This window comes from Stegastes partitus, unplaced genomic scaffold (assembly GCF_000690725.1).
Source record: "Stegastes partitus isolate 25-593 unplaced genomic scaffold, Stegastes_partitus-1.0.2 Scaffold1622, whole genome shotgun sequence".
NCBI lineage: Eukaryota > Metazoa > Chordata > Actinopteri > Pomacentridae > Stegastes > Stegastes partitus.
Window position 1 is genome coordinate 1 of NW_007579353.1, and position 25230 is coordinate 25230.

Below are 25230 nucleotides of genomic sequence, written 5' to 3' on the forward strand. Positions count from 1 at the left end.
TGGTTTAGGATTATATCTTTTACTTCTCTGATAAATAGGTGCCTCCTGTCCACGTCTGCTTAGCCTGACTTTAGTGCTTAGGTTATGTACAGCAGTGTAATGAAAAGATGTTGTGTGCATGTTAAACTTGTTTGGTAGTACAGGCCTCTGGTCTTGGAGGAATGTATTAATCTGTCGTATCTGCATGTTGTCTTGCACAGCAGGGAAAAGATGTGTTTGACAAAACTGAACCTTGCGGGGAAATTAGTACTCTGCTTGATATAACTGTGCAACAAAGCTGTCACCTCCACTTGTGTCAAAAAAATTTGCTTCCTTTTGCCAACTCACTGGTTGACAGTTTTGTCCATTGTGAAGCCATCTTCCACTCTGGAAAGCAGAGGATGTGTTGCTGAAGAGTGACTGCATTCACACAGTGAAGATTTAATTCGTAGCTATCACCAATGATTTCTGAATCACTTGTTCTTTGCAGCTCTTCTCATCAAAGCCCACTCCATGCCCTTTCAAGTGCAGCCATCAACAATGGCCAGCGTGGTTAAGGGCCTCTACAGCCTACGACCAGGTGACCTATACTTCAGAAAGACAGATAATAAAGAAACATAATGATCTATTTCATGTTGTTCTGATTCACTGATTTCTGGTTTCCTCGTTCAGAGTGGGCCCAGCTCGCTCCTGCTCTCTTCTCTGGGTTTATTCCTCAAATCAACCCTCCTGCTGTGGAGTCTCTGCTGTCGGACTACGCTGCACATGACCAGAAGCTACAGATGGAGCTCTCCATGAACGGATTCCCACGGTCAGTTTTCTTTGGTTTAACATAGAGACTAGTCACAGTCTACGTAAATACGAGGTGTATTCAGGGACCTATAAAAAATGAAAAACCATACATGATTTAAATTCTCATTAAAGTAGGTGTCTTGTGCAACACCTGTAACGCTTAACCGTTATCTGTGAAAGGGGCTGAATATCCTACACAGTGTCACAACAGCGACCCTACAACCTAAATGTCACTGTGCTCTGTTTCCAGAGGTGACCAGTCTCGAAAACGAGCCAGCGAGGACTCCTGATAGCAGCGCCATCTCCACCAGATCTGTTGCACAACTATTACTGTGCCTCCTACGTCTTTATCACAAGTGGTCTCACTGAACTAGGTACAATGCTAACAATGTGTCAGTTTCATTTCTCTCGACTCAAGGTCACAAAACACTGTGAACAACAAAGGAGAACATGATGTTGAGCGGAAACTTACTCTTACTGCACTGATAAAAAGCACACAGACTTCCATTATGGTGCTTCCCCCCCTGTGATTATGATGCGTCTAGCTTCAGTAAGTGTGCGCGCTGGGATGGATTTCCTCATGTTCTGCTCGTTTGAAGAGTGCCTTCGTGGTGTCTGTTCGATGGGATACCCTGACAAAGGGATAGTTTGACAATGGGTATTTCATTCCTAACCTTTAACATGGAAGTGTCTTGTGTTGTTTTTATAGACGGGGCTAATCAAGACTTTCTATTGCTGCTAATAATACTGTCCACGTGTTAATACCACAATCCTTTGGTTTCCCCCACTGTGTGTGTGTAACCCAGTGGCTACAGTCAACACATATCATGAGGAAAGAAGTTGGAACTTAAGTCATTGACCTCAACTATGATTCTCTTCCTCATGTTGCCTTTACTGCATTGGTAAACCAGATTGTATTTTCCAGTTACGCCAAAGAGGATTGCAGTACTTTTTGTGTCTCCTTTATATATAAGGCATTGGATTCAAGCTGACGTGCTATCCAAGTCACTGAGCCATCTAATTTTTTAATACTAACAACTTTTGAGCTTTGGTTTACCTGCGTGTTTATTAGGCTGGAGTCAGATTCTTCCTTTAAATACAGCAGAAGTCAGTGCAGCCCTTTGCAATCTCCCTTAAATGTCAGATGATTCAAAATGTTATTGTCTTGTAGTAAGTGCATTAATTGTTGAACTGTGGGGTATTTGAAAAAAAAAAAAGTGGTTGTTTTTTTTTATATTAAACACACTGACCCACTGTAAGAAACAAAAGTCACTAAGAATCAGATCTTTAATTTTTTCCCTAGTTCTTATGTCCACCGTCATATTTGACGACAGACTCAGTCCTCCTCTGCATGGAAGAGGCCAGTCTAGCACGGATTTCCAGCTCTTTGCTGGAGGGGTTGCATTGTTCTACCGTTCTCTTCAAATACCCCAAAGATGTTCTATGAGATTCAAGTCAGGTGACATTCTTGGCAGGCTTCTTTGGCTTTCTTTCATTTTTAAATTTATTCTTGCAATTTAGTGCCAAAGATCAGGAAAGATTTCCTTTTTTCTTGAAGGCTATCCGTCAAAGTTGATGTTATGAACTGTCCTCCATATTGTCTGAGCTGTGACAGAAACTCTGATTTCTATTAATAACTCCTGTGCCAAGTCTAAAAACACCTGCCTGTCTGTTTTTCAGAGGTAGATTGTCAAAATAACGCGCTGTTCGTGGTGTCATGTTAGGAGATGATACACTTTGGAATCATTTTGATCATTAAAGGGGTTTTGCACAGGGCTGCTCTCACTGCTGTCATATACTGTAACCTATTTGATGTTTCACTGAGTGTCAGGAAGCTTACAGAACTACACAACAGTATTTGATGATTTCCTCATTTTTCTTCAGCTTGCCTGAATTGTCCCTTAACCTGATGCTTCATTGATTTAACAAAACAAATGATATGCAAATATGTTTAGGTCTGGCACACTTGTGCATTAAATGTTCCTAACATGTATAGCCTGTTCATGATGTAAATAGTTTGTTTTTTTCTCTGCGTAGCGCTCCATGTACATTAGCTATCGTCATAGATGCTTTTTTTTTTTCCTTTTTCTTTTTTAAGGATTCACTTGAAATAGAAGTATTTGATACAAGGTCTTACACTGTTTTAAGTGTGATTAGATGCTCAGGCTTGCTTTTTGTTTCAAACATGGTTATCATCTGTCTAATAAACTAATTTTATGACTCATGGGACACAGGGCACAGAGGTGATTCTGTTTTTCGTTATTCAAGATTTAATTGGGTCTTGATCTCATCAATAAGTAGGCATTACAGAAAAACAAACTGATACAGCAGAGGGAAATCTGAATCAGTGCTGATGCCAAACACTGGATGTTCTAAGTTACTTCTATCACGTTTTCTTTAACATTCTATATCCACGTTATGACTACTGTGAATAAAATTCCACTTGCCTCAAAGAACTGTTTCAGAAATCTGTTTCAGAGGTATCTTTTTTACCTGAAACCAATGAAACCCTTGGATCCAAGTGATTGTCACACTAATGACGGATGTTCTCCTGCCTCGGTTTGTGTGCTGAAATTGATTGACGGTGTTCACCTGCAGCGTTGACGGTGTGTGTGAGAGAAGTTCCACAAGGGGCTTCTAATTCTGTTGGACGGAGGTCTCTGATGGACCACTGGAGGAGGAATCCCTTTACAGCACGCCCCCCCTGGCCAATGAGGTGGGACGCCACCCAGACACATGGGCCAGGCCTCCCCAAAATAACCTGCGACCACTGCGCTGACAAATGTTACTACTTTTACTGGTGACAGGTTGCCGTAGCTACTCGGCTGCACATTTTCCTGTAAACTTCAAGGTTAACTCTGCACGAGAAAACCCCGGGAAGGCTGGGCAGCTGCCTGTGTTCGACATCTTCCCCCGGTGGCAGCAACCGGAAGACTGGAATCTCCCTCTTTCAGCACAGGTGCACTCTTGAGGATTTACCAGCCCTCCACGGGGGCCAGCTGGGTTTATTCTAAAGGTAAAACACGCCACCCCCCCTAATTTAATTGTTCACAGTGTCCCATTGACTGTGTTGTGGCATCAGCCTCATATGCTGTGTATAGCCTCAGAAAATCTCTGACATTGAGCCTCAGACAAGCTCGGCTCTATTTCTGCTTGACTGTTATGCTCCTATTTAATTGAATTATGTTAACCTGCCTGGATGTGTGAAGGGGCCGTTCGAGTGTGTGGGCTGCGACCGGGTTATCTCAGTCATCAGTGTCCCATTTATGATAATTATAGTTGTGTTTGTGTAATTTGATTAATGTGTGTTGTGACTGATCAAAATGAGGCCCACAGGATGAGCAGCATTGCTTTTTTTTTGTGTTGATTTTCTTCATGTAAACTGACCCCTGGCTATTATTAGATATGACTTGGTGGGCTTGGAGCCTGTTTGCAAAGGATTAATGTACACAACAGCTGCAGCGTCAGGTCTGTTGGAAGGGCATTGCCGTGTCTCTTAATTGCACTGATTTGAGTGTCAGTAGCATATGTGTACCCTATCTCGTGTCTGTATTCAATAACTTGCTCATGCCTGGTGTCAAAAAGTTGTGCAAAGTTTAAACGTCACTAAAATGTTGGTATGAGGTGGACATTGGGGGGAAAAAAGCCCGCTTGTGTCCCATCAGATCTGGTGTCGGCGCATGAACCTGATACCCTGTTGAGGCTTGAGGAAGGCTGAATTTAGGCTAAAATAAAAAGCTATTTTAACCCCATATCCCCTGCTTTTAACGGCGGGCTGTAGTCATGGGCTGTGTTTGTGCTGAGGAATTGTTTTAACATAACGTTAGGGTTAATATTAATGTGAGTCTTATTGACCAGATCTGCTTTGAATTTATTTAACTGCTTTCAAGCAAGTGAAAAATAACATTCAAAATAAGCATTTAATAGTTTATTCTACCATATTTGACCTATTTATCCATAAGGGTTAACACCACATTTGCATATTTAACATTTCTTGTAATACAATGACTGTGTTAATGTAAGTTATGAACTGGGAAAGTTTCCCAGTGATATGTATTCGTTACAAGTTTTATTCGAAAGTTGTGGTTGCCAATACAAATGTATGGATATTGCATTACATATCTTTAAAGAGCAACGTGCAAGATGAATTTTTTTCCTACACTTATATCTAATATTTCTTGGAAATAAACATTTAAAAACTTGATGCACGATTTGATATGTTTTCTACGACATAAAAGCAAAAATCCAGATCATAAAGTAGGCATTTAGACCACTGCTCTTCTTGTTCGCCTCAGAGTCGTCCACTGATATGTTACAGCAAACTATACGGTGCTGAAATACAACACAGCGTTATGACTTGATCAAATGTCAGTCACTCACCAAGACGCCACCGCTGACCTCGTACCACACATCTCGCTGATTGCAGTTATTTCTCCTGATTCATATCTGTTCCTGGTCTTTGTGACACCCAGCAACCTCATAATTTTAAATCTGTGATCTGTCATGTGCATCTAGATATTCATTTGAACCTCTTCATTGTCAAAAACACTGTTAGGATTAATTTTCTGTTGTTAAAATAGATCTAGTTTGGCTGCTCTCCCTGTTGTGACGACCAAGTTGGGTTTTTTTTTTTTAAACGGCCAGAAAACCGACTCTAAACATTGTTCATTGTTCTTCATTCATATCCTTATTTATATAATGTTATCCCAAAATATGCAGCGAAAATGTGTCTTTGTGGCAGGATACAGAACTTCAGATTAATGGAGTTTAAAACAAAAAATAAAAAAAATGGAAAGGGAGAATCTCTTCCATGAAAACCTTGAATCTGGTTTAATCCAATATTCAGATTTCTGTTCAAGAAATTAATGCAAATTAGCAAATATTTAAATGGCGAACACCTAGTTTACAATAATTGTATTATAGTTTTTGTAAATAAACATCTGTTTTATGATGATACTTATTCTAATAATTTTATCGTATTCTCCTCCAGTGTCTTCCCTTTAAGAACCTTGTATGTTTACATCACACTTTACATTACTCTATGAATACAGCTAGTTTCTCAGTTGATCCATAAATCATTTATTCTTTAAAACATCAGAAAAATGAAACTAATATCTGGTTATTTCAATTTCAGTTTAATAGTTTAGAGTCTGAAGTATGTGCAGATGAATGTACGTTTTGCCAGTTATGGTAATAGACTGCTGTGGGAAACTTTGATGTTCAACAGCTGAGAGTTGACTAACGGCAGCTTTGTCTTGCAAGATCTTAATAAATTCACATTATTCTTTACAATATCGGTGTTTGCCACCTCTTTGTCCTCAAGTATTTAATTTTCTAAATGCTGTATCTCCGATAACAGTGTCTGCTCTATCTAAAGATTCACTGAGACAGATGTTAATCACTGGTACTCCCTTTATTTTGGCATTTCCATCCTCAGATATTTATCTAATTAAATTTTTACAGATGAGGGTCTGAGGGCCTAAATATCATAAATAAAATAAGTACAAGTGATGTACAGTGTGCAGAACTCATCACTTCTTTCACAGCCTCTTGTCAGCATAAGTGGACTTGTTTGCATTTATATACTTTTAAATGAATGTCTTGTGCTTATTTCAGCAACATGCAAGAGAACACCATCGACCAGCCGCCGTCACTGTCTCAGCTCCTGAGGGAGAGCTACCTGGCAGAGGCCAGAGCACAGCAGCGCCACAGCGAGATGAGCCGCTCAGACGCTTCCTCCTCACGCCTTCAGATCTACGGTTCACTAAAAGGCAAGGCTGAGGACACCGTGGGCCACAATGATCCCCAATTCACCGACCTGTCAGCCTTCCTCAGCCAAGAGGAGCTGGACAAGAGCGTGAATCTGGCCCGCCAGGCCATCGGACACGAGCCTCGTGAGGAGAGGGCAGAGGTCAAGGCCTCTGTCACGCCAATAACCCCCTCCAGCATCTCCTCAGCCTCAGTTCCTTCCTCTGCACCCTCTTCTGTTCCCTTATCTAACCCCTCTCCTGCTGCCTTCGCTGCCCCCTCCACTGCGCCCTTCACTCAGCCAGCCCCTGAACTTAAAGAACTGCCAGCAACACACACCACATTCACACCCGACAGAAAGATGCACAAAGCATCCACACGGCAGGACAACATGATCAGGAACAGCAGGGAGTCCAGCGAAAGCTTCCAAGACTATAACAGGTCAGCGAGGAACGCCCCGTACGGTGTGGAGACCCAGTCCAAGAAGGAGTTCCTTAACAAGGCAGCCGACTTTATAGAGGAGCTCTCCTCTCTCTTCAAGGCCAACAGCTCCAAGCGGGTGCGACCGAGAGCCTGTAAAACCCACAGGAGCAGGGTCCAGAACAAGAGCCAGAACGATGGGACGGTTTATCCCCTCAGCTCTGACAACAGGGAGCGGTCCGCCCTGCCTGTGGACGTGGAGAAGGAGAGACCCAGCCCTGCTGTCAGCCACCAGCCGGTCCAGCTGGACCCCGAGACTGGACATGTGGAGTTTCAGGACTGCAGGATTACTGAGGAGCAGCAGTATGACTCAGTGCCACAGGAGGCGGAGGAGGAGGCTGAAAGCTTTGCCCTGACAGACACAACATACCCCGCGGAGCCTGTGTGTGAGCCGCCTCACTTCATCCAGAAACTGAAAAGCAGGGAGGTTGCAGAGGGCAGCAAGGTCCAGTTGGACTGCATCGTAAGAGGACTGCCTGTGCCTGAAGTGCGGTAAGAAAACCAAAACTGTCAGTCTGAGTTCTTTCAGTTGTCTCATTGGTTTATTTCTCAGTTTGCAGGAAGAACTCTCCACATGCTTCCAGGCTGCTTTCAGAGTTGTCTCATTGACCAAAAAAAAAAAAAAAAGTCTGGTGAGCAGCAGCAGCATCCCACTGGAAGCTTAGGATAATTCATCTGGTTTATCTTGAGTATTTAGAGGTGAGAGGAGACGAAAACAAGAGTTTAGGATAATATGTTTACCTGTTGACCTTATGCTATAAAATATATATGTGTGTGTGTATATATATACAATTAAATACAAAAGCAAAACTTAAAAAAATAAAACATATATTAAATTAAGACTTCAGTAGAAACAATGCAATTATATGATATAAAATAATATATCACTCATGGGATAATGTTTCTGAATTATGAGAACATTTAGCTAATATACTCTTACCTGTAGTAAAGTATTTTGATTTTATATATAATACAAAATGCACTTTAAAGTAGAATTTATTAAATGTAAGTCATGTAACAGATTAAATAATTCTCTAACAGAACTGTCTCAACTTCTACAAAATAAATATTGAAACAAATATATTTATCAGACAATTTTAAATCATCATAAATGTACAGTTCTTCCAATACATTGCATGTTATCAACCATGTTTGAGGTAATTTAGGATTTTTTTTTCAGCTGTAAAACGTCCCAGTCTGGATTTATCACTTTGTCTCTATTCTTTAACAACCACATGTACAGGATCAAAATCTTTTTTCAGTTTGTTTTATTCAGAAAAATATATGTATTGATCAATTTAGCGTTATAAGATGAGTCACATGTTGATACGCCTGCAGTGTTTGTGAGAAAGTGTGCGACTGATGCTGTAAAAAAAATGAGCCACTACGATAAGTTAACTGAATAACTACAATGAAGCGTACGTCGGGATGAGTGATGCAGTGTTTTCTTGGCAGATCCACACAGAAGTGACATGTGATGAAAGCCAACAGCTGATTCTGAATGGTGGAGTGTGTGTTTGTGTAGGTGTGTGTTTGTGTGTGGTCAGGGCAGTAAATGATAATCGCACGAGTCTCTCTGTCGTTGAGTCGACCACCAGTCATCCTAATTATTAAATATTCTGCATTCAAAATGTGTTGAAATACGAGACGACTGTCCATTTGTGTTGCATTTAGTTGAGGCTTTTAGTTTAAATTCTTTGTGTTAATATTTGTCTTCTGCCTCTTTGTGCCTGTTTTTTTAAGATTTGTTAAATGTGTTTTAGTTGGGCTTCCAATTCCCTTCCTTGGCAACAAAGAGAGACTTGAAAGAGTGTAGCCGGGGTGTCACGCTATAGGGGGCATGGGCTTCTTAGTCCTACTGAACATTGTTGAGCCACTAACTTATACTTGTCCGGGGAGAATGCAGCTCTCGGCCATTTTTAGACCGGACAGGCAATGCGAGCTGTAGTCACGTCTGATAATGGAACCGACTGAGCTCTTGACAGAAGCATGAAGACTTTGGTAAGATGATTTATACAGTTGTTGCTCGCTGGGTATCTTTATCTTTATCTGTAGCTGTTGGCACTAGTGTCTTACAAATGTAGATGTGTGAAGATCTGAGCTCTGCTTCAGGGGTTCCTACTTGAAATCTAACACTGGGTTCATGCTTTTGTAAGTTTTACTAACACAAAACACTATTAATTCACTTTAACGTGATGTTTGTACATCAGCTTCTGTGTGTCTGAGTCAAAATAAAGTTGTCAGGTTCATATTTCCCATCAGTTGGCGGTGCGTGTGCTGTCACTTGTGTGTCAGGGTAAAGCATTGTGTGTGTCCTGGGTCTATGTTTAGCATTGTGCGTATGAGATTGGGTCAGCCAGTCAGAGATCCCAGGCTCCACCGGGAATCTCCTCTCTGGTTCTGATCTCTAGAGGGGAAAATAGCCCAGACAGGTGCAGCGAGCAGGGTCTGCTGCTCACCGACCGGCCACCTCCTCGACTACTCATGCTTTCAATTTAGGCCCTTACTCAGTAGAAATGACATCGCTCGGCTCGGGCAGAACTCAGCCAGCGCATTCCTGCAGCGTCGCCCGGGTTGCGTCCGAGTATCAGGAACAGATCTCTGCTGTGGCTTTTTGTTTTCACTGGAAGCTGCACGAGAGACACCAAAGTTTAGATGATATCCGACCAGGTTGTGACGTCTGGAGTTTGGGGCAGTTTCAGCCACGGCGCTGAGTGGTGTCACTGGCTGCTTATTTAACTGTCACATAGATGATCTTGGTGAACGTGCTGGATAAGATTCATGACTATATGATGATGTTTTGCCAGACAGTAATGCATCACCTCATTCCTCTTTGTTTACTGGCTGGATTTTTATAAAGCATCGAGGCCTCATCTTCTCAAAATAGATGCACGCTGACATAGAGGCTGCTGCATATGTTGCTGGTCAGGACAGGGAAGAAGTTAGACGTCTACTATTATAGTTTTACAATGAAAAAATAGACTGTTGCCAACTGCAACTCCAGGGGACTACATGTTGCTGAGAAGGTGTGTAATATCAGCCAGGTGGGAGGTTTTTCCTACCAGTTATAGCACATTTTAATATGACTTTTTATACAGTAATTCCTAATTTAAGAGCATCAAATATTTATTGGCTTTTGATGCTGACCTAATGTAACCTCGTTTGAGTTGCAGCAGGCACCTTTATCGCATCCTTTCCACGTTTCTCCTCTCATGTGATAAACAACTTAGAAAACACAAATTAGATAGTAAAGTGCATCTATCTATTATTACCTTTAAAACCTGGACAGCCTTTAGATCTGCTCCTCATCTTCACAACATCAACAGTGCACTGAAGCGGCCTTTAAACTGGCACGACAGGCTGCTGTCGCTTCTTGTCTTACAGGGAAAGGGATAGGGCTTGCTCATCAAAACGTTTTCCTCTTGGCCTGGATAACTCCACTGAGTGGCACCGAGCCAGAAGCAGTATTAGGGCACTGGGAAAGATACCACACGACGGTAGTGGGAGCAGCCTCATAGAAACAGTGTCAGAAGGTTAATAGAAGAGGAGGGGGGAAAGAGAACTGTGTGAAGACTGGGTTTTAAATGAAATGAATGGGTGGAAGAGTCTTAAAATATCCTTAGAGATGAATTAAATAAAAAAATTCCTTGTCAATACATGGATCAATTAACATGTTTTGAATCAGCGTGTCTTCATCAGGGTGTGAGGTGTATTAGAAACAGGTGCTGCATTGCATGAAGTTTGGACTTTTATATCTAAATCAGAGTATCTCTGACTTTTTTGGGGGCTGCTGACCAATACTATGGGTTTCCATTAATAAGAAGAAGTAGGATAGTGCTTATTTTTTCACCTCTGCTTGACCGCTAATCCATTCTTTGAAGAGCACATGGTTTTGGAATCTTCCTGTTTTTATTCTGCAAACTCTAGTGTTCAAAGTAGATTACTTGCAGATGAAGAAAAAAACTCAAGTCATGTTGCTGACAGGTGACAAATTTAACAAAAACTTAATAAATAAATGGAGAAACAAATGAAGGGTTCAGTTATATATATAAAAAAAGTCTTAAATCCAAGTATGTTTGGAAGAAAGCACATGTTCGACCCTGTCCAGCTGCATCAAAGCTCACCATGATTGTCCTGCAAACAGCTCAATATATTCTGTTTATATTAACACAAAACTCATGGAAATAACAGAAATTTGTTGTGCTAGCAGGAGCTCACAATGCTAACTGAGCAGTTTGCTGTTTCTGCTAACTACAGGTGGTTTTGTGAGGGCAAAGAGCTGGAGAACAGCCCTGACATCCAGATCGTCACCAACGGCGAGCTGCACTCTCTGGTCATCGCCGAGGCGTTCGAGGAAGACACTGGACGCTACTCCTGCTTTGCTTCTAACTTCTATGGCACCGACTCCACGTCAGCTGAGATCTATGTAGAAGGTGGTTCTTGCGTTTCTTTCTTATTGACACTTTTATGGACTCATATATGAACATCCCTGACTGACGGACGATGCACACTTGTTTGTTCGATCCTTCAGGTGCCTCCTCTTCGGACTCTGAGGGGGAACAGCACTTTGAACATGTAGCCCAGTGAGTTTAGAACCTAGAATCATTATCAACACCCAATAGAAAAAGGATCCTATCATTTAAAACACTAAATGACATAATTTCCTTTTTCCTTCTGTGATTTTTTAAAGGCTGCAGAGAAAACAACCAAAGTCATCGCCGTCTTTACCTCCATCGTCAAACGAAGCTGTCCCTGAAGAAGAGGAAGATTCCTCCCAGCCTGCAGCAGCTGCTGAGGAACCAGCAGAGGAGCTCGTCTCCCCAACAACTAACCAAATCCCAGTCCCAGAACCTCTTCTACCAGTCCGGACATCTGCTGCGATATTCACAGTCCCTGAGCTCTCTAAAGTATCTGTGGCATCCACAGAACCCCCTGCTCAGGAGGAGACATCAGTGTTGCCTGTGCAGGTGTTTTCTACTTCATCAGGTGATACAGAGGTTACAGAAGCCCTGGAGGTGTCGGCACCTGTCCCTGTCATATCGACACCACAGCCGGTGCAGACAGCCTCAGTGATAGCTACGTCACTGCCGTTAAACTCAACTGTGCTTCCTGTTCTGTCAGCTCCAGCACAAACACCCCAACCTGAGGTGGAATACTTCAAACACTTTATCCTCAAAAATGTCACATTTTAGTTTTTTACATTTTGATTAACATGTCTTCTGTGGGGTTCTTCTTCTTCAGACTCAAACTTCCAACCACAACTATCCACAAGGTTTAAACGGCCAACCAATAATGGCTGCCCCTGTGTTCACAAAGGTAGAGTCATTCTCCAAATGACCTTCAGTTTGCTTTGCTGTATGTTTACTGATGTTCAGCCTTTTCTCGTCCCACCAGAGCCTGCAGGACTTCCTTGCATCAGAGGGCCAGCTGGTGGTGCTAGAGTGCCGTGTGAAAGGGGTGCCCTCACCTGGAGTGGACTGGTACAGAGACGGAAAACTCATCGAGGACTCTCCTGATTTCAGGATCCTGCAGAAAAGTAAGCTCGGCTGCCGTCCCACTGCTGTCACACTGAACACATAGCATCTAACAGGGAACTCTTTCTTTAGAAGCTTGGTGGACAGCAAGGAAATAAAAACACAACAACACAATAAAAACATTAGTACTGTCTTCATATTGCCAGTGCTTGTTAATGAGCTCAAAAAGCTGTTGCAAAATATTTTGAGTTTGAAGACCGTTTTAGTGAACATCATGTTTTATTTTTACCCTGTTAACATGTCCATATGGTGATTTTTAAATACTTAAAGACATCAGGACCAAATAAACAATCAGGTCTTTGGGTTTTCATATTTACCAAACCTAAAAAGACAATCATGTTCAAACATGCATGACTGAACTACTCCAATATTACAACTTACCATTGTGTGGCATAGAGCAGTTTCAAAGTGTTTGCAAGTGAGCCGAAGTGCTCGAGCTGCAGTGGGCGACGGAGGGATGGGTGAAGAATGAGGTAGACACTTTATATATCAGAATATTCTAAAGCAAGCCACAGTGTAGAGTTACAGCTAAGCCATTTGAAAGCATGAAGAGATTATTTTCATGAAAAAAAAAAAACTCTTTCTAAATATGTAACTTTAATACACAGACATGAGTTTTGGGGGTTTAATGAATGACATAAATCTCTGCATCAACGTATTAATGCACTTTCTGCACTTACAGCAGCATAAATATAAAACATTTACTTCTTAAAGGAAATTTTAAAAAAGAGAGAGAGAGAGAAATAAGAGTCATGTTGCAACACTGGTTGGGGACTGACATATGATCAGTGAATCTCATAAATCTAACTATATTTAACCATAATATCAGGTGTTTAATTTTATTGCAGTTTCATAATAATTTTGGTCCTTGTTTCTGTTTCAGAGCCCAGATCTCCAGCTGAATCAGGTACATATCTCATTACGTCCTCATTTGTACAAAAAAAGTGTTGACTGCACCAAAGCAGCTGCGTGTCTGCATATGATGCTGCAGTGTGTACATATTACTGTGTTGAAGTGTTTATAGTCGTTGGCCGAGGCTTCTGCTCTTCTTCTGTACATAAGCCAGGGCCGCTTTTCCCTGACTCTGGACCATATAAGGTAGTCTCTCATCCTGTGTCAAACAACCATGGCAGATCACTTCTTACTGCCGGTGCTGCACATAGACTGTGAGCCCCAGTGGTACAAAGAAACCTCATTGCAGAGCATTTCAAAAAACGAGTCATGCATCTTTCCTTAGTGCACTGAGACTCTTTGCTGATCAAGAAATGAATGAGTCAGACTTGATTATGTGAGTATACCTTTTTCTCCTTCACCTCTAGAGGAAATATGCACTTTGGTCATTGCTGAGGTCTTTCCTGAGGATTCGGGGATGTTTACTTGTACAGCAAACAACAAGTATGGAACCGTGTCTAGCACCGCTGCACTGAGGGTCAAAGGTAACACTTCTCGTTCACTTTTTAGACAAACCAGCTGCTGTGGCATTCCTATTCCTACACTGATTGTCCATCTTTCTAATTCTCCTCAGGCAATGGCAGCAACAGCAACCACGTGAGGCCTTTCAGCAGTTCAATGGTGGAGCCTAATCGAATCCAAGAGCCTTCCCCATCAGTGCCTACTGTAATTCCTCAACCAGAGTTTGCTGTAACCAGCAGCATCAAGCCCCACTCCAGCACCATTCGCCTCGACCCACTTGTCTCCAGCACCTTACGACTGGACCCTTTAAACACCAGCACCCTCCGTCTGGACCCCCAAAGCTCGAGCATGTTGCGTCCAGACCCCCTTCGCACCAGCCTGCCCAGTCTGGAACCTTCCAGCCTGACCACTAGCTCTGGCCTGAACTCTCGCAGCACCAGCACCCCAAACTTAGACCCTCTCCACCTCCACCAGGACCCTCCTGCTTCCAGTGGAGCACCTCCACAACCACAGAATGTCAGACCAATTTTCTCATACCCAAAACCCTTCATTGCTTCATCTACAGTTGAGACATTAGCTCAACAGGAAGTGTCCAGACCTGCAGCAATATCGCCTGACACGAGCTCCAAAGTTAGGAGGACCTCAAACCATCAGAATGGGAGCCCCGTCGTGGTGCCCCTGCCTGACCCTCCACCCAACTCCTGCCTAAAGTCAGGCAAACTGAAAAACCACAAAGCGTCACGCTCCAGCTCCAGAGTGGGTCTGCGTGTGCACTTCAAACTGCCTGAGGATGAGGAGGAAGAGCAAAGTGATGTATCCGGTCACTCTGATGAAGACATCACTGAGATGTTGTTCAACAAAGAACCTCCACCTGTGCTGGCTAAACCCAAACTGTGAGTAGAGCAAAGAGAAAACAACCACATGCAGATGAGTCTATGTAATAAAGAAGTGACTGTTTTGCCCTGATTTGCAGCAGGTTAAAAAAAAAAAAAAAAACTGTACTAGCAGATGAAGATTTAGTACATTGCTTACCAAAACCGAGTCCTAACTTTGCACTGTATTAACATGAGTGTGATGGGCTGTGTTAACAAAAGCAGAGGAGGTAGGCGGTTCCTCCTCCCCGAGCTCAGATAGAAGCTGTAATCATTTCGAATCAAAAATGAATGCATGAGGACTTCAAATGTGGACCTTCCGGCTTTCTAAAACGAAGGATGGCATTTATTATTTGTAAGTTCACTTTTATGCATTTATGTTGACTTAATATTTCATAAAATTAATTTGATATGATCTTGCTTAATGATTGCTGGTATTTTTTTTTTTTATATGGCATCGCAGGCTAAAATTCAAAGATAACTAACAGCCCTGTATAGTTTACTGTGAGTGAATCTGCAGTATTTTGAGGATAAATAAACGCTAACACCCTGTTTAGGCGTACAGCTCAGTGTGTGCAGAGCTTGGACGGTGTTGTTTGTAGGCTACTTGTTTGTAGTCCTTAAAAGGACAGAGTATTCCTCGTGCTGACTTTGGCTCCTTCCTGCTGGGCTTTTATGAGAACGGTGCGCTGAGCCTCTCTCATCCTCACCATGTATAGTTTTGCTTCATTTTGCTTTTGCTTGACCGGCAGGGATCCAGCTCAGCTCCAGCTTCTGCACAACCAGGTCCTCATGGAGCAGCAACAGGACCCCGACCCTCCGACCCAAACCCACGTCCAGCCTCAGTCCCACCCCCCATTCCAGATCCAGCTCCAACCCGAGGTCCAAAGCTCCCACGAGGCTCCGGTGTGGTCTCCCCGAGTGCACCGTGAGCCCCACGTGCCACCTTTTCAGTCATACCTCAACACGACGGCGACGACCCCGCAGCAGGCGCCTCCCTCTGCACCTCCGCTGACCACCGCCCCCCCTGCTCCCTCACTGACCTCTGCTCCAGCAGTCAACATCACCTTTCCACCTCTTCTCAACTCCTCTCCTGCTCCACCTTTGAGCTCCCTTCCTTCGATTCCTCAGCTTAAGACGTCCTCCCTGGTGACCTCCCCTCCTCCTGCCCCACAGCTCAACGCAGCTCCTTCACACAGCATAGCACCAGTAACCCAGACCATCCATGCCTCCCACCTCAACCTGTCCCCTGCTGCTCTTTCCAGAACACCACCCACACCCCAGTTTTGCTCTCCTCCTGCACCAAGGCTCAGCACAGTCCCTACAGATTCAACCCCGGCCTTACAGCAGATCACATCTCCTGCTCCTCTCCTGAGAAGCACCCACGCCTCCCTCATGAATCTCTCCGCCATCTCCCACACCTTCAACTACGCCCGGCCTAAGGAATTCATAGCAGCTCAGACCTTCTCTCCGGTCCGGAGTCCTTCCCCGACAGAATCACCGGTCCCTCTGCTGCACGAGCTGGCGGCTGAGCTCAACTCCTCCGCAGCCAGCTCCCCTACTCTGCCGCCTTTCTCCCCGCCGCCCAGGATCTTCCCCACACGGGTGCTCAAGTCTCCCACCAGCCCTCCGTCCCTGGTGTCCTCGCCCACCCCGGGGTCGGCGCCGTTCCTGAACAGTGTGTTCGCCTTACGAGCCCAGTCGCCCCCTCAGGCCTCTTCTCCCACCTCCAGCAGCTCCACCCCCAGCCCCATTCAAAACCCAGTAGCCTTCCTCAGCTCCGTCCTGCCATCGCTGACCCCGAGCCAGGCCACCAACTCAATGGGCCTGCCCAAGAGAGCTCCACTAGGGTACGCCTCCTCCCACAGCCTACAACTCATTAGGTTTGTGAACTGTCACGAATTCTACTACATGTTTTGCTTCTCTGCCTCTTCAGGTTGCAAAAGAAGCAACCCAAGCCACGCCTCCCGTCTATCGAAGACGTCCGTGAGAGCAAAGAGCTTCTCCTCCATGACATCGAGAAGAAGCTTCGATTTAGAGACGATACTCCACATTTTACCCATCAACAGGTACTATTCAGTCCCTGCAAATTTGATTGATTTCTCTTTCTTGACTGCCTCAGTTGCAGCACTAGTGGTGAATAAATCATGTGTAAAAGTCAAAGATATTTTCACAAGCTTTAGCTTAGCCGAAAAGGCGGGTCCGCTGGGATAATTAGATAATTTCAACCTCCATTACATCCTGCTTATTCACATGTTAGACCACTGTATGAATATGAATGTCAGTAATGTTTAGTTTGAAATGTTAGTAACAAATTTTTAACTAACCAACTGTTGCAGTCTAGTTTTTTTTAAACTTTAAAGATGAAGTTTAAAGTATATTAACCAGTGAGTGTGATGCGTTCTCACTTGTCTCCAGCTTTGTATATGTATACATTTATATACAGAAGAGTGACGAATTAAAGGAAAAAACCCTTATAGGAATACAGTGAAAGCAGATGCTTCCACACACATGTACTGCATGGGACAAAAAAAAATCTAAGTGCTCTACAAAGAGGTTCCTTGTTGGGGAGTGGAAGGCAGGAGCTTCAGTCACAAAGACTGTTAATGTTTCAACAGGAACAGTGACTAAAGTGGCATCTGCATTAAGATCTATGGGAGAGAAATCAGTAAATAGGGTCAGAAATTGTGGTCGACAGAAGAGCAACTCTTTCTCAGATGACTGACAATGTCAGAACAGTTACATAGAGATGGATATCACTGTACAGCTGCAACACATAAACCCCTCATCACGAAGATGAATGCACATTTGAGAGTTCAGCGGTGCTAAAACCATAGTCAGTGCTCTACAGGGATGTGGGAAAAAAGCAATTTGGTCATCCTTCACCGTATTCTTGGGCGGGTCTGAACCCTTGACCTCTATAGTGAGGGGATCCAGTTGCTCTGTTGTGCAGCGGGGGACATTTGGGAGGAAACATTTCTACCCTGATGGGAGTGGTGCCCTCCAGGATGGCAGTGCCTCCATCCATAGGACACAAGGGGTCACTGAGTGGTTTAATGAAAATGATGCAAGTTATATGCTCTCTCCTTCACAGTCAACAATCTCAACCCAATTTAACACCTATGAGAGATGTATGACCGAAATGTCATCAAAACATCAAATGGGGGAATACTCGTGTGTTTTGGAGGAATGGTGTTCATCCCTCAGTAGAGTTCAGAGACTTAGAGAATCAATGCCAAAGACTGACATTGTTCTGACAACATACAGTGGCCCAAGACACTTCATGATGGTTTTTCCTTTGATTTGTCACCCCTCTGTATATGTATACATTCTGAGATGATTGTCCCTCAACAGATATTTAAAACTGTTAAAATCATAAAGGTCACTCCGACTGACTATGAAGCAATGATGGACTCAGTTCAGCAGAGCATCGACCATCATTCCAGTCATTCACGGTCATTCATCGTTGTGTGTACCGTAACAACACATGCATGCTAATAATAACTGCTTGTGTGTGTGTTATTCCATCAGTGTATGTTTATACAGTTTGTGAGTCTTTGGTGTTCATCATCCATCCCTATCCTCTCATAGAAGCTGAGTAATGAGGGGAAAACAGCGAGCAGACCCCTTGGACCAAACATTCCTGCTACTGTCATTAACTATGATGAGGTACAAGGATCTTCCCGTCCCAAGCACTGCTTTGCTCGAGGCTGTATGGGTTATTATAATGTTTCAGGCCGAGATTACGAAACTTTGGACATCCTCATGTACTTATCTAAATACCACGGTTAATTAAAATCTCTAATCAAGCATTCAAGCTTTCGTTAACTAATAAATATAACCTGCACGAATAATCTGAACAAATTTCAGCGGTAAAAGTCATTATGGAATGTAACGACTCTGTTTGTTCTACTGTATAGATTTTGGAATTAATTCATATTACAGTTTCCCCACTGAAGCTTGCAGCCCTGTTTCCCCCGACTTCAAGCCAGTATGGCGTAGCTCTTGTTAGCTTCACTATTATATAAAAAAAAACTCCCCTCACAAATCTGCATATTGCCCGTACATTTCACACCCTTTAATAATCTCCTCATAGCTGTGTCTTTCTGCCAGCCCACGGATCAAAAATAGTTCCTAATATGAACCAAATAAGGTGTTAAAGTCTCCAGAGATTGTGTTTGTAAAACTTCGTCGTCCTCTGTTCTCTGTTTTACCCTCAGCCTTATTTGGTTTGGTTGGATGAGCAAAATGTTTACCAACCAGGAGTGATACTGTCAGGCACATGCTACTGCATGATCATCAACTGGTTTAAAGTCACAATCCGTACCTTTTGTATTTTGAGATTTGAGGGATGGATTGTTACGTTAATACCACCGTTGCTACGTGGTAAACATATGCACGCTGTCTCAAGTTTCTGATTATTGCATACATGTGTCATCTCAATGTGTTAAGCTTCTATATAACATGTGTACATGTGATTATAGTCATAAATGTTCAGACAAATTTGCTGTAAGCACACAGACAGATGGTGCACACAGTGACGCGACAGCTACGAGTACTTTTACGCAGTGCTTTTCCTTTTCCAGGAGTACAAAGTGTCCAATTTTGAGCAAAGACTAATGAGTGAGATTGAGTTCCGTTTGGAGCGGACGCCGGTGGAAGAGTCGGATGATGAGGTGCAACACGACGACGTCCCCACGGGAAAATGCATTGCACCCATATTTGACAAGAAACTGAAGAACTTCAGGGCGATGGAAGGTGTGCCCGTCACTTTCTCATGTAAACTGGTGGGAATCCCACTTCCAAAGGTGAGAGGTCAGCAGCTGTGCTCTACTTATTACAGCACGAGCTTTCAATTGAATCGCTCACGACTATCATTCACGTCTCTTCAGGTCTACTGGTTCAAGGACGGCAAGCAGATCTTGAGGAAGAACATCCATTACAAGAAGATAAGGGAGGGGGATGGGACCTGTGCTTTGCACATAGAGTCTACAACTAGTGATGACGATGGCAACTACACCGTCATGGCAGCTAATCCACAGGTAACACTTCACTCTCAGGTTCCTGTTTACTATCGTCACATTCTCTTTCGCTGCTCTGGCTGATTTGTAATTTGATTTTTAACAATCATCAGGGACGAATCAGCTGCTCGGGTCATCTGATCGTGCAAACAGGACCTCCCCGAAACAGAATGACACCTATTCACTCTCAGAGGTGAGCAATGGGATGTGCAACTCCTCCAAGAGTCTTTGTGCAACGTAAAGAAACAGCCAATTACTGATTTTCTTCACTGAGAATATTGATGTTTTGGTAACACTTTACTCTTCATTCTGATTAGTAAGTCTCTCTACGTAGTACTTGGAAGGAGCATACAAACGTTTAATAAACGGTTCATAAGACTATAATGAAGTAGTATGCAGGTATGAAGCCATTCATAGCGTTTTCTAAATATACTGTACTTGTAAGAAAATAAAACATCTCAAACACGCTCAAGAGGAATTTAAGCAAGATGGAAGATTTTGAACATAAACATAGAAACAATGCAGCAGCAAAAAAAACAAACTCTATTCCATGCAAGGATACAGCGATTTCCTTTGCAAAAATGTGGCTCCTTCTTTGTGTAAGTTGAGCTTCTCTGTTCTATGTTTTGGCAGCAGGTCCGGCCATGTGTTCATGTTAGTGCATCTGAGTCCCTCCCATTGAAACTGTTGGTCCATCCCAGGATAACAAACAGACCCAAAATAACCTCCCACACCACGTTTGAAAAACATGTGTGCAGTCCAGCGTTCAGCCAGGGCCCTAAAAATGTAAAACAAAGTATTCTATTTATGCTACTGAACTAATTTATGTGAGTTTCTGTTACAAACCAGCTCTCTAGGGTCAGCTGGGTGTAGCCAAAAAGATTCATGTTAGTGGTGGAGGCAAAACAATTTCAGTGACTTATTGCAACTCATCGAGAGAGTCTGCAGTTTGGGATTTTCCTCTGATACTTCTTCTATGCCCGTGTCTGTTCTGCTCCGGTCTTTGTGTGTTGGTTTCCACACATGGGTCTGCTTTGGTCTGGCGGATAAATATGGGGTTTGAACAGACACAAGCAGAGATAGATGTGAAGACAATGTTGAGCAAGTTAAAAACAACTTGTGAAGACCATTCCACTCAGTGTGTTTTACAGTGCTAGTGTGGGCTAATGTGGGTGGATTATTTTTTGTTGCCTCACATGCACACGACCTTTCTGGCTGAAATGTGAAGGGAGGGGGACAAGTGCCAGCTTATTTCGGTCTGAGAAGCTGCTGCTCTAGTGACATCTAATGGTTCTGAATGTTGCACACAGAACCTTTAAAGTTGTGCAAACCGAAATATAATACAACAACATAGTTGTGTGCTAAAATCTATTTGTTGACTATTTATATACGGATTATAAATGCTAAATACGGAGACCTAAACTGAAATATTGCTGATATTCTGGGATCATACTAATCTAAGTCACAGGAACAATGTACACCACAAAAACCAACATGGATTTATCTCAGCATGCATGTTTGTGTCCCCTCACATGCTCTGCTCATCTCGTCATGTAATCAGGGTGCGAAGCCGCATTCAGGAAGTTGAAGGTGAACAAACCCAGGAGCGCTTTTTTCGGCCTCACTTCCTCCAGGCTCCAGGAGACATGATGGCTCACGAGGGACGACTGTGCCGACTAGACTGTAAGGTAGGCAGCAGGTCCTGTAAGTACAGTCAGCAAATGACAGAATATTTGCCTCACCTCACTGTCAGCCGTCTTTGTTTTCCAGGTGAGCGGCCTACCCAACCCAGAGCTGATGTGGTTGGTCAACGGGAGGCCGATCTATCCAGACATTTACCACAAGATGCTGGTGAGGGAGAATGGCATCCATTCTCTGGTGATTGACCCCCTGATGCAGGGCGACGCCGGCACATACACCTGCATTGCAAGCAATAAAGCAGGACAGAGCTCCTTCAGTCTGGAACTTACAGTTGTGGGTAAGGGCTGGACACAATCAGAGACCTTTGCTTTTCGATGACTAGAAAAGGAATCAACTTCATGTGTGCACTTCAGCGGAATGCTTAAATGCAAAGTCACATGACTTGTTGGATGCTTTCAATAACAATAAGTCGTATCCACTTCAGAAAAAGAGATGAAGCACCCACCACAGTTTGTGGAGAAGCTCCAGAACATGGGTATTCCTGAGGGGACTCCGGTGAGGCTGGAGTGTCGTGTGCTGGGTATGCCGCCTCCAGTCATCTTCTGGAAGAAAGACAATGAGACCATTCCCAGAACTAAGGAGAGAATCAGGTTAGTGGAAGTTCTGACTGTCTCTGAGAAGCTGTGTCCGTGTCATCTTACATGTTCTCCACTAAAACCTAACCAGGTAGCTCAGTGGTTGAGATGGACACCACGTAACTTCAGTGTCAGTGGTTCACCTCACAGCTGTCTGGACCTTTGTTGCATGTCATATCCAGTGGTGGGATGTAACTTATTTCCTCAAGTTTGGGGGAAACAATTGAGGTACATGTACATTTCTTTTCAGTACACTTTTTTATCTTTCAGAGGGAAATAATGTTCTTTTTATTTCACATCTTTTCACATCTTATCACGTATTTTCTTGCTTTGCTTACTTTGCAAATTGTGATTTTTGCTCACAAACATGTAAAGAGCTCACGAAATATGTTAATTGAACTACCCAACAGTTAATAATATCTTATATGGAATTATTTTTCTAATCAGTTGTCATTTTGTAAAAATATTTCAACTACAAACCAACTGCAGCAGTAAAATCCTGCTTTAAATGAATGCATGACTAATGATAATCTAGTGGTGTAACATATAGCAGTACACAGGGGACATTTTTCTGTACGAATACTTGCAGTACTACATTTACATCCTGATTATGCTTACATACTTTCACTTAAGTAACATTTAAATGCAGAATTCTAACTTGTAGCAGAGTACTTTTAATAGTGGTATCCATGCTTTTACTGAAGCAAAGGACCTGAATGCTCCATCCATCTCTGGTCACACCCTGCCCTCACTCTGCAGTTCATTTTCTGTCTGTAGCTCTACTGATCATATCCAATATTGTCGAAATGCCAAGAAAAAAAAAACCCATAACAATCTCTGCTGGAATCAGAATGAATTCTCCATTATCTGTTTATTTCAGCATGACCCAGGATGCCACAGGATATGTGTGTCTCCTCATCCAGCCAACAACAAAAGATGATGCTGGCTGGTACACAGTGTCAGCAAAAAATGAGGCTGGAATCATATCTTGCACCTGCAGACTTGATATCTATGGTAAATATTCTGTGTAGCCTTGCAACTCTCAGCTGTATTAAGCGACCTGCCTGGTTTTCAGCCTATTTAGTAATACCAGCTAACTGCTGCACCTTCAGCACAGTGGCATCAGAGCGTCCCAGCACCCATGAAGAAAGCTCCGCGAACGGGCAGCCGCTACGCCGCTCTGACGGGCCAGGGGCTCGACATCAAGTCAGTGTTCCCCACGTCGGACACCAGCCCCATCCTGTTCTCCAGCTCCCCTCCTGAGGCCACGATGGAGAGCGAGGAGCTGTGAGCGGCCTTCCAGCACATTCTGGGACCCGCTCGAGGTCCAAACAGTTAGAGGGCTCAAAAGGAAGAGAGATTGTCTGAGCAGATTTTGTGTGATGCATTTGAAGTGATACATTCAAGTTAGACCGGCAGATTTCTTGTGTTAAAGCTATCAGCACTGATAGTGGGTTTGTCACCATTCCTATTTACTCAAGTCATATGAGTGTTTCACATACAGAAAAATTACAGATTTGCAAAGTCTTAGCTCATGAGCCATCTGTGGGGTTGAGTATTGTTTTCTGAAAGGTTGGAATGATTTGTTTTCGACATCGTACTTAAATATGATGGTGCAGTTGCTGTATGTTGGTGAAAACATCTGTTCTTAATTGTAAGTCCTGTTCTCAAAGTGGTTCTAGCACCACTTCTTTTTACTGCAAATCACATATACCTGTACTGGTAGACTTTGTTTCTTTTAACCTTTATATTTAAAAAAAAGTAGTTATAAGTTATTGTTTATTAATAATCAGATATAGTTTAGAGTATATTATAGACATTTGAATGTGCCATTTAGATCAGTTTCTTTAAATGGCCCTGGCAGGGTGGGGTTCTTTCTACGTTTAACTGAATGATTTCTTTATGTTCATCACTGGCTTGCATTTTTGCACCATATCTTCATGTGCATGCGAGTCTGAGGCTGATGAAGAATCAGGTATACCTAAAGAAGCACACCGTGTCTGCTCACAGCCATGTTACTATTACGCTGTTATTCAAGTCTCATTGGAGGCTTGTAGTTGAAACACTGAAAACACTTTCTTTGATTTTCTTTTTTTTGGCTTTCATGTGAGCTGATTAATTTTTGCATTGACAAAAATTGATCTCCTTCATTACGTCCACAGTTCAGGATGTGTTACCAGAGGAAGGAGTCCGATTAGACTAAAGCCTCATGAAAGACCCTCCTGAGTTTGGATTTGCTTTAGACCGACTGTTGGCTTTGCTTTCGCAAATGACAGTCAATTATATCATGCAGAAAACATTATTAAACCACGATAGACTTTGATTCAATAAATCAAGTCAGTTTGAAAACATTTTGAAGGAAAGTTTGAAAGCACATATTTAACTGATGTAAAGTTGCACATTGTAAAATAGTTTTGATCCCAGAATAAAGTTATATTTATTCAAATGAGTGATTTCTTTGATTTGTTTCTTCAGACTGTACGCAAAATCATTCTGCTCCATTTTCAGCGCTCCATCCCACTCAATAATAATTCATATGTTAGAATAGTTTACTCATCAGCGAGGGGTTAACAATGTACATTTCTGCTGTCGTTAATGAAAGCTTGTTGTGACTGTGCTGTAATCAGAGCCCTATTAGCTTAAACTGATGCCAGACTCACAACATATAGGATGGCTCAGCAGCCAATTAAGCATTGCTAATCAGTCCAATTAGAGGGGATGAGAGTTCAAATAGGCATAAAATTACATTCACCTTACGTGACCTAATTATACTCGCAGCCTCATCCCACCAGCTGCCAGACCTACTTGTTCACTGGTTGCTATGTGTGTTGCTAAGCACCAGATATCTGTGTATTTTGAGTGAGTTTTGTTTTTTCCAATATTTCAAAAGCAAATCTTTAGTTTTTATTCCTATTTATTTGAGACACTTTATTACACTCGGAGCTCTTTTTATTTATTTATTTATGTATTTAATTTTATTTTTTTACTGAATCTATCCATTATGTTTCAGGTAATATTTCGCATTTATAAATTTTCTGTGGTAGTTGCAATATTAGCTCAACATTAATAGTAAGACCAGTGATTCAAACCCGGTATTAAAAAGTTTAAGAAAAGT

General features: G+C 42.7%; 2 protein-coding genes across 2 annotated transcripts; both read left to right on the top strand.

The window, feature by feature from the left end:
• The first annotated feature begins 467 nt into the window (after nt 1-467).
• On the top strand, nt 468-3224 carry LOC103371624 (CDK2-associated and cullin domain-containing protein 1). The gene is made up of 3 exons (XM_008301009.1): nt 468-559; nt 652-790; nt 1022-3224. Exons 1-3 carry the CDS (start codon nt 493-495, stop codon nt 1059-1061), a joined length of 246 nt encoding a protein of 81 aa, XP_008299231.1. The 5' UTR covers nt 468-492; the 3' UTR covers nt 1062-3224.
• A 333-nt stretch (nt 3225-3557) lies between these two features.
• LOC103371627 (myopalladin-like) lies at nt 3558-24564 on the top strand. Its single transcript, XM_008301015.1, has 21 exons — nt 3558-3787; nt 6388-7491; nt 11257-11432; nt 11531-11582; nt 11690-12146; nt 12241-12315; nt 12394-12535; nt 13417-13440; nt 13853-13969; nt 14059-14839; nt 15571-16668; nt 16755-16887; nt 18410-18487; nt 19405-19626; nt 19711-19860; nt 19953-20032; nt 21401-21527; nt 21610-21817; nt 21965-22130; nt 22996-23129; nt 23228-24564. Exons 2-21 carry the CDS (start codon nt 6392-6394, stop codon nt 23404-23406), a joined length of 5499 nt encoding a protein of 1832 aa, XP_008299237.1. The 5' UTR covers nt 3558-3787; nt 6388-6391; the 3' UTR covers nt 23407-24564.
• The last annotated feature ends 666 nt before the right edge of the window (nt 24565-25230 follow it).